At 40.8% G+C, this 19,311-nt stretch overlaps 1 protein-coding gene across 1 annotated transcript; it reads left to right on the top strand.

Annotated features, from left to right (window-relative positions):
• The first annotated feature begins 1,995 nt into the window (after nucleotides 1-1,995).
• On the top strand, nucleotides 1,996-17,505 carry gask1b (golgi associated kinase 1B). The gene is made up of 4 exons (XM_050042475.1): nucleotides 1,996-2,932; nucleotides 6,052-6,269; nucleotides 10,007-10,233; nucleotides 16,279-17,505. The coding sequence occupies exons 1-4, from the start codon at nucleotides 2,065-2,067 to the stop codon at nucleotides 16,484-16,486; spliced, it is 1,521 nt and encodes a 506-aa protein (XP_049898432.1). The 5' UTR covers nucleotides 1,996-2,064; the 3' UTR covers nucleotides 16,487-17,505.
• The last annotated feature ends 1,806 nt before the right edge of the window (nucleotides 17,506-19,311 follow it).

The raw sequence follows: 19,311 nt of genomic DNA, 5'->3' as shown, positions 1-19,311 counted from the left end.
TATCTGACAACAGTATAGTGGTGCTTAGTGCAAAACACACATGTATTTGTACAATGCAGCAACGTTCACGGTTGCAGTCCTCGGCCGCCATTTCCAGTTTGACAAGTGGTCCCTCCCCTTCAGCTACGTAGCCAAGATGGCGACCATTGAGGGCGAGAAGTGTCCATAGTTCCACACTCAACTTCTTGACTGGTTTGAGTGCACCATGCGGGTACTCATAGTGCACTGCATTTTTCCATACTTCTCAGTGTGAACACACTTATGCACTTAAAATATAGTACAGAAGTCCGCGATTTGAGACACACTATGAGTCTTTCAGCTGATTTATTCGGCCATTTTAAATTTGGTTATGGCACTAATTACTTTTCTAAATTTTAACGCTCAATGTAAAAATATATTTTAAAGATTGCCTCCACTTTTCCCCCATTAAAACTACACAGGGACGATCAACTCTGCAATGGGATGGATGTCACAAGTGCACAAAACATATTTGACACTCCACATCTTTTTGTTTTCATTTATTTATTTTCTTTTTTTATTAAAGTTTTCAAAAAGAGAGAGAGAAAAAACCCCGCCAGGGTTGGGCAGACACATTGCACATACTTTATACCTGATATGACACAACAGCCCTTCCCTCTCACCCCCGACCCATTCTTCATTTAAATATTTCTAAGGCACAATGTCTAGAATTTAACATGCAGACACTCCACATCTTTTGCATAGAGTTAAGTTAAGAAGAGTAAGGTCACTCCTTTCCCCCCTGACTGTTTAGCCTTCCATTACACATTGAAAGAGAATCCATTAAGGATACATTATTTTATTCATTTTTAATTTTTTGAGGGGTTCAAATGAAAATAAAAAGTGTCCCAGTTCTCCTCGAGTTCAAATTAATTCCACCATTACTGGCTACATTATGGTAATGCAATTAATGTAATGTAATTGTTAAAAATAATCCAATAATATGTGATTCAGATATGAGCCATTCTGCATAAGAAGCACCTATTTTTTACTTTCAGTACTTTAAGTTTATTTTCATGCTGATATTTTTTGTACTTTTGCTTACAAATTTTTTTGAATCACTTTTACTTGTAGCAGAGTATTTCTACTGTGACTTGCCTGCAGGTTTACAGGCTCATCCCCCTGGCACGCTAAGGAAGACAGCACTTAGCCTACCTGGAAATCAGTGCTCTTTATAGACCACAGCACAATAGCTCTATATTTAAACCTGTTTTTGTTCAGGTCAGGAAATCCTGCCCGGGCTGCTGAACCCAGTCTGCATTTCTCTTCCACGCGAGAAGATAGTTGTTTCCTGCTGTTATCTGTTTTCCTTTTCACATTAATAATCCAATTTATTTTATTCTTTCCTATTGTATTCTGTTGTGTCTCCATGATGAGAATCGTCTGCACTCAGTCAATTAACCATGAAGGAAATGAACCAGCAGATGTCGCCTAAAACGCGTGGATGTATTATGCATCAATTGTTCTGAGTACTTCAACTTAAATTATCACCTTCAGTTCTCACCTCTTTATTTTAGTTTAATCAAATAGTATCACCATAAAGTCGATCAATAATTCTCATGACTTTTTCCACACTTTGATATCCCTTATATTCCTAATTATATGGGTTGAAAGATTTGCAATGGTGCATATCCAAAATATCATAGGGCAACTTTTTTGCTACTTTTTTTTTTTTTAAACTTGTGCATCTCTGCAGAGCATTTGATGGAGTCTGTAAAAGGAGATGCCATGCTTTGTCTGAATGAATTTCAGCAGCACATTCAGGCTCATGCGGGCATGAATCCCACTCAGGTATCCCTTCACTTCCTATTATGAGTTTACCATATCTATATCTTAAAGAAGACAGGAGAGAAAAAGTTCAAGTCGCCTCATGTTGGGTTGGAGGGTGGTTTCCCAGCCCGTCCATCCCCTACGGGCGCAGTGTCTCCGTGCGCTATGTGTCCACAAATCCTCCCTTCCAAAATGAGTTTCGGAAGCTGTGCGCTCCTCCCTGCTTTGAGTTGGGCTCAAAAAAGACACTCAACCATGATATTAACATAGGTTCTAATGGGGAAGTCTCGCTTTCACTGGCTCTGCTTCCCTTTTCTGAGACTGACCAGCAGCTTTCGGAGGTGCCCTCTTTCCAAAAGGAGTTTGATCATTGCGAGCGCGTGTGTTGTCTATTTATTGTTGGTGGTATCACAACTTGTATACTCGCAGCAGCACCGGGACAAAAGGACTGACAAGTACCGACACACCCGTGGATTGTATCACTTGGATATCAGTGACTCAGACTCTGTGGATTCGCAGAGCGTTGTGGTCCCGACACGGTCCAACGTGGTGTATATAACACTGAAGTCTAAGCGCTTGAAACCAGCAAATATTCGGGGTACAGTCAGACCAAAGCTGAGGAGAAAAGTGAAACGGAATAAGGAGGCTAATTCTGCTTTTACGCAGAACAAACTTGCCACTTTGGAGCAGGACGCGGGCCAAATTAAACGCGACTCTGCACCCAAGAACTCCTTGTGGGAAGCCAGGGATATTTATCACAAATCCTTGAATACAATCCATAAATCCCACAGAGATGCACAGGCAGACTCTCACATCAGCTCTATCCGAATTTACAGCCAGAGGGCACCGCCATGGCTCAGCCCGCAGGACGTGAGAGCCATGCGCTTTCTTGCGGACGCCGAAGTTTTGCGCATCAGAGAAGTTTCTCACAGAGACTCTCAGTCGTTTCTGATATTTGAGGGCGAGAAGTCAGTTTCACCCATCAACCAAAAACACTCACAGCTGAAGGACACATGTGGTGGGCAGTGTGGAGTGATCCACAGTCCCGTGGACACCACTGAGGTGTTTGCTTTCCATCTGGACAGGGTGCTAGGGCTCAACAGGACATTACCAGCAGTGAGCAGAAAGTTCAGCTTTTTACACGGTATGTCAACAGAGGACAAAGTTTCTTATTTTGTGACAGAAGCTGGATGAAACTTACTATGGAGTATTTTTAAAACCAAGTTAATTCACAGGTGTGCTGAGCGTGTTTCAAATGATGATAATCAGAGGTAGGGATGGACATGTCAGAGGAAAATAAAATACATTTCCTAACTTAATTGGTTGGTTTCCTCACTCAGAGTTTGATCCTTTCTATATACTCAGAATCCAAATTGCAGATTGCATCATCAGCATCACAGCACTTGAAATTCAGCACTGTAATCAGTTGAGACAGACTGAAAACGTGGATAATAAGTGAATATCCTGATCAAGTAAATCTGTGCAGCTTTGTCGTAGATTTAGGGGGTTTGGAGATAAAGCTTTTACAATACTAACTCATGTAGTACAGACCTCTTGAATGTGTTGTTTTAACCTCTGAGTCACTGAATGTCATGGATATGTTAAAGGCATAGTTGAGATTATTTGTGGGGTCATATGAGGTACTTATCCATAGACAATATATTACAGTCAGTAGATGACAGTTGGCATGCCCCAAGTTTGGAGAAGCAGGCTGGAGTGGACATGGAAGCTTAGCAATGTGCTGTGGAAGGGTCAGCAACATTTAGAATACTTTAACTGTCTTACCTTAATGTCAGACAGTGATTTCTTACAGGAAAATGAAGCTGTAGTAATGCTCTCCTCAAAGCCAGACTCCACTGACAAAAAGAGTGATTTAACATCACTGAACACAGGAGCTGCTGGTCGACCACTGCCTTGATCAGTTATCTTATTTGTCTTATTTTGTAACTTTGGTGTTTAAAAGTGTTAGTGCAGATTCACCAAAGTCACACAATCACACAAACAAACTAATTGATTGAAGCAGTGGTGGATTAGCAACTCTCATGATCAGTGAGCTAAAATTTCTGTTTTTCTCAATGGAGTCTGGTGGCTTAAAGAGAGCATAGACGGGGAACTGAAGCCGTTAATGGCTTTCCTCTAAGAATGGGCTGTTGACTGTTGACGGAAAGATAAAGTGGTGAAAATACTCTCAATATAGTGTACACTTTAACTAATATTGATATTTAATATTGGACCTTTTATAGGTGGCTAAAATATAGTTTTTGTTGCTGACCCCTATCCACAGCAGTACATTGCTTAGCTTCCATGTCAGACTCCACCCTGCTTCTCCAAACTGGGGGCATGCTGACTGACATCTACTGTCTGTATTACACTGTCTATGAACAAGTATCCCATACGACTTTACCTCCAGTGTCCAGTGTGTAGGATTTAGTGACAGCTATAAAGTTATCTTCATGCATCAATGGTGAGGAGAGGAGTCGAGCTGCCACAAGAGCAGAAAAGAGAGGCTGATACAGGAGCTGGTATGTACAAGCAGAGAGCAAGTGGGGAGGAAAATGCGTTTAATTCCAGGGGCAGTGAGACAGGAACATCGCTAGTGTGTTTTGTCCTTACGGTAGCACAAACTTGATTCTTATTTTCAGGTGATTATGAATTAATGAAAATTTTATGAATATATTATATTATTACCATTTCTGCCAATAGATGTTGCTGTCTCATCTGACAAAAGCCCCTTTTAGATAGGAATTGTGCAAATTTGCAGGAAAGCCCAATCAGTCTTTTTTCAGCATTGGCAGTATAAAAACAAAATCGGGGAGTGCAGCAAAATGCCGCCTGTCTACTTTTGTTTATACAGAATGCACCTTTTTCGGGGCAATGGGGGGCGTGAGCAAGTAACAAAACGTGTAGCTCAGCGTGTGACATAAACAGTGACGTGGGAGGGAAGCCGCGGCTGGTCAGTTCTTCGGCGATTCTCTCATAAGTTGGCCTGTCCTTCACCGTCCCCGTCATCTGCCGGTTAATGGCCTCTTCGTTTGCGAGGACAAGGAGGGCATCATCATCTTTACAGTGACTGTCAAGTTTGCGTTTCCCTCTTGCTACTAGCTGCTCGCTAATTCCTGCTATTAGCTGTTTCCTGTTTATCCACCGCCAGTGGGTCGCACGTGCGGCGTCATCAACAGCTCCTCCCACAAGTCATCAACAGCCCCTCCCGTTGCGGAAGGCCGCCTCGTTCTATTTAAACTAAAAAGGTTCCGCCAATATGTCTACCCTACGTGGCGGAAAATTGGGGCTGAAGACTGGATGACTAGAGACTCACTGAGGTAGAAAAATATCCCGAGCTAAATAACCCACAATCCTAACATTAAAAAGATAGCTCTAAAGACTGGCTCTTCAGGTGTTTTCAGCTTCAGAATGAGCAGTTTATATCTGCATAGGCAGTGGATCCTCTTCCATGGAGCATTCCACCATGTTGTTCACAAACACTGGCTCTTGAGAGGGCCATCTGTGTTTCCACATTCATTTTCCTACATGTTTGGGACACAGGGAAAGTTTCAGTTTTGCCACCTCACTGCTAGGTGCCACTAAGTCCCACACACTAGACCTTTAAATCAGGTGCTCTGGAGTCGTGGTGGGAGAAATGGGCACTGAGGATGCAACAGCCATGTGCTTTTGAGCCACTCTGAAACTCTACCTGTGTGATGTTCAGAATGTCAGCAGGACTGTTCCTAGTTCCTAGACTGAGAGCAGAGCTAGTCCAGATATATTCAAGGCCAAAACTGGCAATAAACAATGTCCTCTGATTTCCAAAGCAAAATACTACTGTGATAAGACAGATTGTAAATGGCACGAGACTGAGGGAATCCCCATTTGCTCTCCCTGACATCAGGGAGCAGGAGCCTCATAAAAATGGTCTTGAGACCAGATTAAAGTACAAAAGCTGCACTATGTTTTAATAGTCTATTTATGTAGTGTAATAAAATGTACTAATGATTGACAGGAGACTCAGTTTGAAGGCATAAATTCAAATTTTGCCAAAAAATATGTATAAATGTCCTGAGCACCATAAACAGTCGCCCAGTTATGATCTGCACAAAGGTATAAAGCTGAGTGCAGCTGTGCAGGTGTGTGTGTGTGTGTTAACCACTGGTGCAGTGTATGCATTGCTCAGTGAGCTTTTCCAGGATAAAAATAGGTTAAAAAAAACTCACTGAGACTCAACAGTTGCTGAAACCTGACTATAATCCTTTTATCCTCCCTCTTTAGATGGCCAGCCCTGTCCAGTGGTGTCATGGGATGCATCCCTCTACCCAGAGGGCCTCGCTGCAGGCCGGTCCATGGTGAGGCTGACATGGGGGGCGTACCAGAGCTCCCTGAAACAGAGGTGCTGGCATAAAAACATCAGCCCGAAGCCTGACTCCGGCTGCTCCACAGTTCATCACTATGAGTGGAGTAAACTGGCTCTGTTTGACTTCTTATTACAGGTAACAGAAGCAGCTTTAAAGTAAGACAACTTGAACATATTTGATAAATTCCACATTTCTCTGGAACATATCCGCAACTTTTCTGTCCTTCAGTTTGTGTCTGTGCCGTTACCGCTTCCCCAGCTTTATTAAATTCCAAAAGTGTTTCATAAGTGACTTTCTTGTTGTTGCCTGACATCAGCAATATGCTCAAACAGCTGTTATTGCAAAAGAAATAGGTTAAATATCCTCAGAGGTATTGTCCCTTTGGCTGAATATGTCCTGTTTCCTGTGTTGGAGGCCTGGATCTCTGATCAGAATTTGGCTTTGAGGACACATCTCCTGACAATTCTTTAAAATTCATCCCACGATCATGAAGGAGCAAACATAGCTGAGAGCGGAAATGGAAAATATACTTTGACAAAGTTTGGAGAACAACTGAATCATCCATAGAGGTTATAGTGCAACAACTTTCTATCTTATTTTAAGTTCCTTATGAATACAGCCTTAAATAAGGAATGGGAAATTCATATTGTGCCGTGAAGAGAAGCTGATTCCAAACAAATGGACATATAAGGTCTCTTTGATACTGAATAACAAAATAAATCCCATCTATTTATATTGTAGCAGATACTTGTCCTGAACTGACCCTCACAGGCCGTGTACTGCTCAGCTGACAACATCCATGGCTGAATACTGAAGCCAAACCTCAGACATCTCTCATTTTAAAAATATAAAATCAATTTATATTTTTATTTCAAAATGAGTCTCAATGATTAACTTCACTTTTTTTTTTATTAGACTTTAGATATTAGCTCGCCCGAATTTTTTTCCTCTCAGTTTTTTAAATCTTTCCTGTGGCAAAAATGATCATACCAAATGTTCTTTTTTGTGTGAAGAAATTAATTAATTAATTAATTAATTAATTAATTAAAGAAAGAATTAATTTCTGACTGGATTCTCCATCTCATCTTTTGAATCCCAGAGTGCACTTTGTGAAAGTTCCTAATTTATGAGAGGCTCATTAACCTCTGCACAAACTCAAAAAGTAAAATGTAATGGATTCAACTTGATAAATTCAAGTTAAATTGAAATTATGTCCAGCTACTATTCAAGCATGTTTTATGACTGGAATTATAATGTTAACTTATAAATGTCAGATGTCCGCAGTGCCTTAACTACTTGGCAACTAATAAGTCAAAAGTTGACATGGTTAGTTAGAGTGCTCTTGATTATAGGTGGAAGTAGACAGCCTGATGCTCAAAGTGGCCACGCCCTTAATTATGTGACACTGTACAACTGTCATGAATGTTGAAATTAGCTGTAGAGACCAAAAACTTTTCTGTACCAGACTGTAAACATGTTTATTTCTGCTGTAAAGATGGGCATTTTAACATGGGGGTCTATGGGGACTGACTTGCTTTTGAAGCCAGCTTCAAGTGGCCATTTAAGGAACAAGGTTGTCACATGTTTAAAAGTTGTTTCATTAGCTGAAACCAGTTGACCTTTCCCTAAGCCCCGCCCCTTTGTGATGGTCCAACAAGCTGTCGGAGTAAGCATGGAGCCCACACTGTAACTAACTGCACTCCCTGGAGAAATATTATCATATTTGTGGAAAAATGAAAGAGTGATTCCAGAGAGAAGCAGACAGAGGGGTCTACAGTCTGTGTTTGAAGGATATATCCAGGATGTCAAACTGACTCAGCAGCAACAACAGGTTAAAAAGACAAAGATAGTTAGAAGCTAAAGCCGAACTATAGGCTACAGATCACAGTGTAAAAGTGAACCACCACATCACTGCTGATCGCCACACAAGACAATGAATATAAAGGGAAACTTCTCTGATACTGAACCAGCTGTGTGGTATCGCAGTGTGTGCAGATGAATGGTGTTTAACTTCGCCCCCGTGTTGCTGCCAGCACCCGGACCTCTGCTGTTGGACGGGCAGGGATCTCTGGGGGAAGTCAAACAACAGTCATCCTCACACAATGCAATGACACACAGCTGGTGGAATATGAGCAAAGTTTCCCTTCTTCCCTTCACTGGTTCCTGTACAGCAGGGTCGGTCTTTTTTTTCACTGTTATCTTACTATATAATGACGAAAACTCAGTCTGTGTGTGTCTGTTCCATGTTTTTCTCCTCACTGACTCGGTCAATCCATGTGAAATTTGGCACAGTGGTAGAGGGTCATGGGAGGATGCGAATGCAAACTTTGAATGGGCATATCTCATGCCCTGTATGTCGTAGAGACATGAAACTTTGCACAGAGGCTCATGAGGAACAAATTTGCCTCAAGAACCCATAACTTCCGGTTATATAGATTTTCCGCCATTTCATCGATCTCTTCCTAGGAAGTTTGACTGATCTGCATGAAACTCAGTGAACATAATCTAGGGACCAATATCTAAAGTTCCCTCTTGGCAAAAGTTGGAAAACTTACTAAAACTGAGCTTCTATAAGGCAATGAATATTGCGGAGGGCATGGCTCATCACATAAAGGTGTGTAACATCTCAAGGGTTTCACCCATCACCACGCAACTTTGTAGGCATATGACCACACATAATCTGAGAGGACCCCTCCATTATTGACCCCATCAAACAAAATGTGGGCGCTAGAGAGCTAATTTCTTATCTAGGCCTAACCGCCAAATTGATTTTTACTAAACTTGGTAGATATGTAGAACAGGACGCCTCAAGGTGACTGGAGAAATTTAACTCGAATTGGCAACTGGGTGGCGCTATAACAACAGCAAAATGCTTAAAAATGGCTAAAATGCGACCGATCGCTGTGGCTCCCCCTGTGGACCAATGTTTGGTTTTTTTTCTTCTAATTTTTGGTATGACTAAGTCATGGTATGGTATATTTTAAGTTCATTACAATGGACACTGGGTTTGTATGGGTTGAACTCTTTTATTTGAAACAGAACAGACTTGACTGACAGGTATGGAGGTCTTTCAACTCATCTCACTTCATGCCTTGGTGGATGCTCATCGACCCAAGCTGCCCAAATTCCCAGGTTTCTGAAAAAGGTGCCTGTGAGTGGCTCACAGTAATCCTGGCATTTAAGGTCCCATCTGAAACCTGAGTGACATCTCAGATGCTCCATCCTTGGCTTTATTGAGTCTCCAGTAGCATCATGTAAAGCCCCTGCCACTCAAATGTTTAAGCATATTGATGGATGTGTCGAGTGGGATTATGGGTTGCCAGTCCTGTGTGGAGGAAGCAAGTAAACAAGCAGTGCTTGTGCCAGAGAGACACTACAAAAACCAACGTCTTGGATGTGTTTAGTGTTCTCTCTGCCAAACTATTTTAATTATTTTATCTTGTAATAAAATTATTATCTAGTATAACATTAAAGGGAGCCAGTCAGCACTGCGAATACACTTGTTCAGGTCAAGAAAAGTTCCTGCGCTTGCCAGGATCAGCAAACATAAAAAAAAAAAAGAGCTCCATAAAGTCCTATCAGAAAATTCATAAATCAGTCACAGCTGTGATTTTGTTCTATGACCAGATAATTATTCAGCCAATCCTACTGTACTGTTCCACCTGCTGTTTTAACACAATTTTGGTTCACACACACACACATCACACACCCACTCAATCACCACCTCACCCCACTGCACTCCAGGCGCAGGTACAGAGCACTGAGGTGCAGAAGGCCTCGCTTTGGGAAGAGCCTGATCCCCACAGCCAGTGTGGGGAAATAGAATCTACCCTCTGGGACAATAAAGTCTAATTCTCAGTCTCCTCCTCCAGATTCATAACCGTCTGGATCAGAGCTGCTGTGGGTTCAGGCCCAGGCTGGAGGATGAGTGTATGGTGCTCGGCCACCACGCTGACTGCAGGGACCAGAGCCACATACAACTGACAAACATCATGCACAGGGGTCACGACCCCAGACACCTGGTCTTCACCAACAACAAGGGATTCTTCGACCGCAATGAGGACAACCTGGACTTCAGGCTCCTGGAAGGAATCAAAGAGTGAGTTTGGATCACAGTTACATCTGTTATGTGATAAATGATGTCAGTGGTTTTTGTTTTTTATTGCTCTGTTAAAATAAGTGATTTTATTGAACCCATATTTAACAACCACACAATTAATAACATAACAGACACACTGTAACATGTAGAAATATCAGAACACCTACACACAATGACAAGAACCAACCGACTCATTCATCCTTGTACTTATGAGAGCTTTAAAATCAGGCAGAGAGACCAAGTCACGTATTTCAAATCTTCTTGAAGGTTTTTCCAGGTGAGAGGAGCAGAGAACATGAAAGCTTTCTTTCCCAGCTCACTCAGAGCACTAGGAACAGACAACAAAACTAAGTCTTGAGATCTCAGACTGGAGCTACAGTCAGATCTCTGTTCAATCAAAGTACAAATGTACAAAGGGAGTTTACCCAGTGTGGCTTTATAGATGGACAAATACCAGTGACTGAGCCTACGAAAGGTCAAAGAAGGTCAACCAGCCCTGGAATAAACAAATTTTGTTGGTTGTACTTCAAACCAGAGTCACTAAAGTTTTGTATTATATATATATATATATATATATATATATATATATATATATCTTATTTCATTTATAACTTTTATTTTCAATTCACTTTAGTTTCAGTTAGTTTCCAAAGTGGGTTTGCTTGTTTTACTTTTTTATTTTTTTACTTTTTTAGTTTTTTATTCTATTTTTTAAAAGTTTAGTTTTAGATCGGTTTCTATGAATTTTAATATTTAGTTTAGTTATTATTTTATATTTTATGAATTGACAAGGCCTTAAACTAAAGGCATTTTCCTGCATATTTTTGTTTTATTTCATTTTATGGATTAGATGGATTTATTTTAGTTTATTTTATTTAATTTTTAATGAATAATTTGAGCAAAAATAATAAATAACACATCAGTCAGTTTTCTTTTGTTTCTCTTAAGTCTAGTTTTTTGGTGGGTTTTTTCAGTGACCTAAAATGTTTGTTCACACCTTGTTTAAGTTTTAGTTTAGTTTTAGTTAATAATCGATAATTGATTTGTGGAAAGACAACAGCAAACTGCATTTCCATAAACAGTGTACTGTTTGAACACACAGATTTGATCAAAATAATAACTTCATCGTCATGAACTTCATCAATGTTTCCTATTTCCAAAATATTTGTAGATAAAAAAACAAAATTTACAACAGGTTAGGACCATCACAAGACTATTTATTACACGGTCAACAAAACTGTCCACAGTGAAGATGGATTGTTTGTTGGAGCACAAGGGATCAGTGGACAGTCTTTCTTGAGGTTTTTTTTAGTAGTAGTTTTCCCACAGTATTTGATTTTATCTCCCTTTACAACACGGTTGAAAAACAATTCAGCATGTAGAGCTGAAAAATCAGATTTGAATCTCTGCCAGGCCTGTTCAACAACTCTTATTTTAAAGTTTTTGCAAGCAATAGAATGCACATTTCAAACTCTCAAATCCTCTTTTGATCATTTGTAACCAGAGTTTAAATGTTAAAAATATACTTGAACCTTTTATATGTTCACTTTTAGCTCACAATGTAAAACTAAATTCAATCTAGGGGGGCGTAATGATGTGTTATTCCAGTTTATCCCCCACTGATCTGTGTGGATCTGTCTGGATTTGTAATTCCAAACCACGCTGCAGAGACGTGTCTTTCATTTCATCTATCTTTTGATCAATAAATCAGCGAGTCACACAGCTGGGAAGACGCAGAAGAAACTGTGGTTTGGCAAGGACACTTGTGTCTCCTCTCAAACACGCATCCTTGTGATCCTCATCAAAACTGCAGCTTCTGTTCTGGCATTCAAATGAGATATAATATAGAGGCATATGAATGTAGCTGTTATCAGATGACTTCAGGCTGCAGGATCACGGGACATCATCACTAACACCTGATCTGTTTTTTAATCAGCTGAATTCTTTGTAGATCTGAGATGGTTTTATGTCTTTGACTTTTATTAAGGATTAATAAACTGTTTGACATTTTGATCCAGGCATATTCTAAATCAGCTTGTACAACATACAGCATCGCAGTTTATTGGAAAAGCTGAGCTGCTTGAAAATCTAAACGTAGTAAACAACCTCTCAGCAGTCTCTCCACAACTTTTCTCAAGTCATCTTCAAAGTCCACATGGCCCCTTCCCCACAGCCTCTTGTGGGTTCGTCATTTCAGTGATACAAACATTTCTCTGAGGCACAGCTCCTCTGCACGCAAAACTATGAGTCAAGCAACAAATCACACAGGACTTTGGCTCATTAAGCACAAAGTCCTCCCATCCTAAGCACATAGACTAGTAGTCATGCTCCAACCTGGGTAGATTTCCTTTGTTCTCGTTCAAAACATCTTAGTCGTCACTCGCCCACCTTCATTCCTAAGTGTAAAAAATGACGAAGCCCACGACCAACTCTGAGCCAGCTGCTGCAGCTTCACATGATATATGAGCTAATTTTTCATCTCTGCTGATGTTTCATTTGTACACTTGCAAGCTGTTGAAATGTCAAGCAATATACCAGAGTTACTCACTTTCTGCCTGTAGGGGTTCATGTTTATTCACTCAAATAGAGGTTTTAGTCATACAAAGATCCTCAGAGGAAACCAGTGGTGAATATGTGATTGGGTAAATGTAGCGTCAACCACCAAGAAGCAAAGAGCCGCTGCTTTTTGAACAAACTGTTGTCTATATATAGTCTAATACTCAGAAATGTAACTGTTTAGTAACCTCCTCTTAATCATAACTTTTATGAGCTTGGTATTTCAGCACGTCTGCTTAGCAGTTGTTAAGTGAAACATTCTGTTGCTATTAGCAACAGCCAGAGGCAAGGCTCTTTAACGGACTATATGACTACTCCACGGTCGCATGACTCTTGACGTCACCGCCACTAAGCTTTCAACTGATTTTGGCCGCTTTATTTTAAAAACATTGTATAATGGGGAAATCGGACTGTTTAAGCTAAATAAGAAGCTGTAATGGCGGACTGCCAGCACTCTCGCCTGTTCGGGGGTGATGACGTTTAATGTCCCCGACAGGGTTTGTAGTCGTATTGAGCAACTTGTTAGCAACCGCCTTATTTACGACACGTAAAAGCTTCAAAATTCACAAGTAGGATATTTACTGACGTGTTTTATGTCGTAGAACAAAACCTGAAACTCGCTTAAGCTTTTGTTAACCACAGACCTTATTTGAGGCATTTTACCAAAATCCCATTCAAAAAACGTATTGACTTTTAGACGAGAGAACCGGAAGTGCTAAAAGCGCTAACGGAGTTCTGGGTTTACTGGCACACTCTATAGTGACGGGAGTTTAATTCACTGACATTATAATATACTATGTTATGTCAAACCTGCGTTCAATTGGGGGTTGTGTTCACTGTGTTCACGATAAGTGTCCATATGAACGGCCACCTCTTGTGGCTTTCACGACCTTCGAAGTGGAAATTTTTGACTCACCTGCCAACTGGGCTGGTAAATGAAAAAAATACACCAGCCAAGCATACATTTTTCCCAGCCAAAATAATAAACTGCCTTTTTGTTTCAGTAAATTCCATTGAGATAATAAGATATTATGTTGAATAGAAACTGAAAGAAAGGGTCAAAACAAAATCTGAGGCAAACTGATTTTAAATATATCGGGCAACTCATCACCACAGCCTCAGCATGTCAATACGTTCCCTCTGGTGAGATGTAATGCAGTGTACATGGCCATAGGGCTTTTATTGTGAAAGGTAAGAATTGAAGACAGTTTCGCAAAACTAGTAGTGCCGGAGACGTTCGGTTTTGTTGGTCTCATATGTATATATTTGTGTCTGACTCAGGCAGCAGAGGAGCAGCCCAGATGACATCAAAACGCAGTACAGACTCTCAGTATTGTTTTTATTACATTTTGGTCCAAACATTCACTCCCCAGTGTGGCGGATAGCCTTTTACTTCCCAAACAGAAAATCTACCCACTTTTGGTTGCTCAAGAATTCCTATTTGAAGGCAGCATTTGACCAAATACATGTAGAAACATCATCTTAATTCAAAGCAATATTACAGTGTTACCAACCTGATCATAGGCCTTAACTTTCCGAAGCTAAACGAGTTTCCAAAAGGCTGGCATATAGCCTCTGGACATCTTCAGTAAATATAAGGAAAGTTGCTTAAAAAAATCTTTGTACGGCCCTTGGCAGACATCCGTCAGCTTTAAATAGCCAACATGGCTCGTTGAATTCCAGTAGGATCCAATCAGCAGTTATAACATTAATGCAGGCTACACAAAGTTAACTCTTGCAAGTGATGAGAAATAAGTTGTGTGTGTCCCAAACTATCAAGATGGAGAATGTGTTTCAAGCCCTGAACCCCCCTTGCACAAGTGATGCTAGGTAATGTAGGCATAAAAGAAAGTAATTCAACTTCAATTTAAGTTGTTACAGATGTTTTTTTACAGGTTTGACGTTTGACTTGTAATTGCAGCTTTCTTGTTAGGATACTTGTGGTGTAAGACTTGTTAATTGTAGGATTGCATCTTTTTCAGATTGTAAGAACAATCACTGGATATGTAGTGAAACCCTTACAAGGCTTACTGTGTACAGTAGGTGTACTTATGCATACATTACAGGGCAAAAAATGTAGTTTGAAGAGGGTTGTGTTTGACTAATCATCTTCCTTTTTTCCTCGTTGTTCTTTCTGTACAGCTTTTACTGTTTTCTGCACTTCTGTCTGGTAACAGTGACATCTCATAGGTTCAGTGTGTACAGTAGGATTTAGGGGGGTATAATGGCAGAAATTAGGCATTTATATTTACTTATGGAGCAGGTCCTTGTCTGTGGAAACTGCTGTGTTGCACTGCTATACATCTACAGTAGTCCAGAATGGACAAACCACACTCTGGCTCCAGAAAGGGCCATTTGCATTTTTGCATTTTTGCATCAGCCACTGCAGGTCATAGCTTCTCTGTTACAAGACTGACGGAAAAAACACTGATTTGTAACATGAAACTTGTGTATTCAGTGTTTTTATCACCTGGTCTGTTTGTTATGGAGAGGAAGAGAGAGAGAGAACACTGAATTCTTTCCAGGAGGAGTTTCATCTAATTGCAATCTGCAGTCCTCACGAGATGCCACTAAGGGCCCTTCCGAATACCCCCCCTTGGCCCTACCCCTACATTTTTGCATTCCCGCGAGGAGTAGTGGTGTCCCAATTCCTTTTTGCGTGTAGGGGTAGGGGGCATAACGAGGGGTAGTGGGTATGAAACTAACCCTCTGGAGCGAGGGATTTCAGATGCTGACTTGCCAGTGAGGGGTAGATGTTGCTATGGCTACCACCGAGCAAGAGACGGGGAAAAAAGTTCATACATAGCTAACGTTACCGTCGTCAGGTTGCTTGTTAGCTATCTAGCTAGCTTGCACTATCTGGCGTCTGTCCTGTTCTGCAAAAATTGTTGGCTTTTTCACATTACGATAACACGCCAGCTAGTATAACTATGCTGCCTCATAATGTTAGCTGGTTAGCTAGCTAACAGAAGTCCCCTTTCGTCTTCATCAAACGAAGCATGATGAATGCTGCAAACGCGATCGGTAGTATGAATGAGACTCCATTGTAGATGCCGGTTGGAAATGTAGATGGCTCGCAGCTTCCTGTTTAAAATGCGTGAACGTAACCGACACGGTGACGTAGTGAGTGGTGTCCCAATTCCTAGGGAAAGATTTCTACCCCTACCCCTCGTTGCTTCATTTTGAGGGCCAAGGGGTAGTGGACAAGGGCTAAGGGGTAGTGGACAAGGGCTAAGGGGTAGTGGAATTGGGCCTAAGTCCCCCTAAATTTACACACTGGACCTTTAATATTGCAATGAAAATGGTGTAAAGAAACAATCAGGATAAAGCTGCCCAGATGTTCAACACCACATTCAGCTGCTTCTAAAAAGAGGGGCGGCCTATTATAGCTTCGCCAATTACGAACCGAGCAGCTGTGACATGTACCTGTAACTAAAACTCCACTTTGATTAAACTCCCTCCTGACTCTGTCTCTTTCTGTCTGTCCAGGCTCCCAGAGCAGGCTGTATCGGTGCTGAGGAGCAAGAGGCTGAGGGAGAAGCTCCTCCAGTCACTGTTCCTGGATGAGACATACTGGGAGAGCCAGGGCGGCCGGCAGGGCATCGACAAGCTGATTGATGTGATCGAGAGGCGGGCCAAGGTCCTCCTCACCTACATCAACGCCCACGGGATCAAAGTCATCGCAATGAATGTGTGATGAGACTCACACTGGTCAGGAGGCCAAATTATGGAGACACAGATATAGTAAATTAACAGCTCGATCCTCTGTGGCTTCACTGTGTCCTGTTTGGATTGTCCTTACAAGACACTGGAGCATTATCCACTCACATTTGCTAAGTGGCCTTGGATTAAATTATCAGTTAATGCCTAAAAACAACATATAAAGTACTCTATAAAAATAACAATTATCACATTGAATGAAGGACTTATGATAAATTCCCCACTTTCCTTTCAAAGCAGCACAAGCTGTGTTGTTAGCTCTGTAATAGAAAGCCATTCAAGTCATTAACATTTAAGGGAACCTGTTATTTGCATTAAATACAGAGAGAGGCTTTAATTTAACTCATTTTGACATTTAAAATGAGCTTATCTTCTTTATGTTTACTTCCTCCTGTCAAGTCTTTACTTCTTCCTCCCCCAGAGGTAAATGCACTACCATTATAATGTACAGAATACGCTGCATGCAGTTATATCTTTTGCTCCACCTAAGACCTTCCAGTAAGAGTAATCTACATTGTGTATGAATGGAATGCACTAAATGACATGTTATTTTCTTTTCTGCTGCTCAAGTGTGTGGCAGGAATTAAGATGCTGATAAAGCCTTGTAGCGAACAAGCCGCAACCCAGATTCAGTTGGCACACTGGCACGTTATACACTGAAAGAAAAAGAAAATCTATTTTAATGAGTTATTTAATCTTGCATACAGTCTTAAATGATTTTCTTTCTCTTACAAAATTCCTGAGAAGTCAAAGAAGCTTTTAGTTGTTTAAGATTCGATACAACATCAGTTATTATCATGATGATTGTATAACGGGAAGACCTGTACTTTAAGTCCGATGACCGCTTTTATGTGCACTCTTATTTTCAATTTGTCAACAAAAACACCTTTAGCTGTATCTGTTTTCACTGTATTTATTTATTTTTGTACTTTCTGCTTTAATTGTTGAAGATTTTCAAGCATCACATGGTCAATAAAAGCCTTTATATGTCAAACATTTCAGCTTTGATTAATAAAAAAAAGCACAATTTTCAGTCATTAAAGTTATATCAAGCTTTTCATTTTCACTTTGCTGTATTTAATTTTGCCTTGAAACATGACAACATTTAATTCCAGGCAATTTGTCAGTCACAAACAGACCTGCAATTTTATTTATATTGACTTTACTGTGATTGTGTAAAGAGCCTGGCACTTGTCGTGACAACACCACCATCAGATGACTATTAAAATAGACACAGTCTATAAAAATGCATGAGCAAAGACATTTTTCCTTCAGATCTACTCAGTGTCAGTCAAAGGGTGGTCAGAAATAGTCCGTGGCTCTGAAATCTGAGCTCGAGCGTGGGGTTTGCTCTTCATGCTGTCGTAAACAGCGTGCTTTGGGCGCTGAGAGTCGGAGTCGACAGGGCTTTGTGGGTTATTTTCTCGCGTCCGTGCCTGGCATTCACTCTGCTGTTGTTTTAACCCCTCTGCACCCGCATTAGTGCGTCAGTGGGGTACATGCCTCTGTGTGTTTGTGTTAGAAAGTTCCCAGAGTGCTCTGCAGCGGAACTTACTTTCTTTACACCCATACGTGTGTGCATATTCTCACACAATAACACACACACAGACAAAAGATGACTTTTACGCAACAATATATGTAAAGACACACAAAGATGAGCATTAGGACCTTCCCTGACCGCTCCCCCAATGTCCCCATGTTCAGTCCCACTCAGTGAAATTAGACCACTGTAAAAACAGTGTAGTGTTCTGCAGGTCAAGTGCTGCACTCCAAACTGACAAGCCTTTACAAGCAGCTACTTAGACACACTCAGCAAAGCATTAGTTTTCACTTGTGAGAAATATTTTTCTGCAATATTACAAATAAGAAAGGTAACATCCTCTCTTCAAGTAGTCACATAAGCAATAATATGCAGCAATATTTAATACAGGCAGAAAATGCACTCCAGGTATTGAAGAATAAGTACTCATCCCAAAGATGATTTGATTTTTCAGAGTGACATGTTGTTGAAGCATTACAGTTTAAATCCATTAAACCTTTTTCACACTTTCTTGGTGAGAGGCACTTGATGTGAGGGCTGCTGTGAAAGTGCACCTCTTTAAGGCAACAAAAAACGTTATCTAGGGTGCGTTGGTACAATGGAGAACCAAGAAAGGACAGCAGAGGAGATACCTGCATTCCAATACAACTGTGCTGGACAGCCACAAAGAAGGCTGAGACCTAAAATTATATCACCACAATTCAACCGGTGAACTTCCACTGCATCAGCCAACCCCGTGACCAGAGGCCAACACCAACTGCAGCACCTAAAGCAACACTTACCTTTCTGGAAATATTACGCTTTTCTTTGTTTAGGTTAAAATGCTTTTAATAAGCTGATGGCAAAATGTAAGTGAATTCCATCAGAGATAAAAACTCATAATTATACTATTCTCATATGGTTCTAAGAAAACTCCGACCATCATTGCATTCGAGCGTCCCGTCTGTCTTCCCCACATGGAGGCCTCCGACTGACGTAATCACGCGCGTAAAATCCCCCCCAACATAGGCCATAACGTTATATATGACAACACAGCATCCAGTTAGCCTACTGTAGCCTAAGCCTCTGTATTATCTTCCTTGTTTGTTGCCAGTCACCAGTACTATCTAATGTTAGCGTTTATGTTATATGTTAAAACTCATCAGTCATCACTGACCCCAGATAAGTTTCAAAACTCTGGGGTAGCGTTTGACTGTGCAGGACAGGTAACATTATGTTTAGTTTGCTTCTAATATAACATATAACGTTATATATGACAACAC

The sequence above is a fragment of the Epinephelus moara genome, chromosome 4 (assembly GCF_006386435.1).
Source record: "Epinephelus moara isolate mb chromosome 4, YSFRI_EMoa_1.0, whole genome shotgun sequence".
Classification (NCBI taxonomy): Eukaryota; Metazoa; Chordata; class Actinopteri; order Perciformes; family Serranidae; genus Epinephelus; species Epinephelus moara.
The sequence above is the reverse complement of the archived record's forward strand: the minus strand, read 5'-3'. Positions and strand labels throughout refer to the sequence as shown.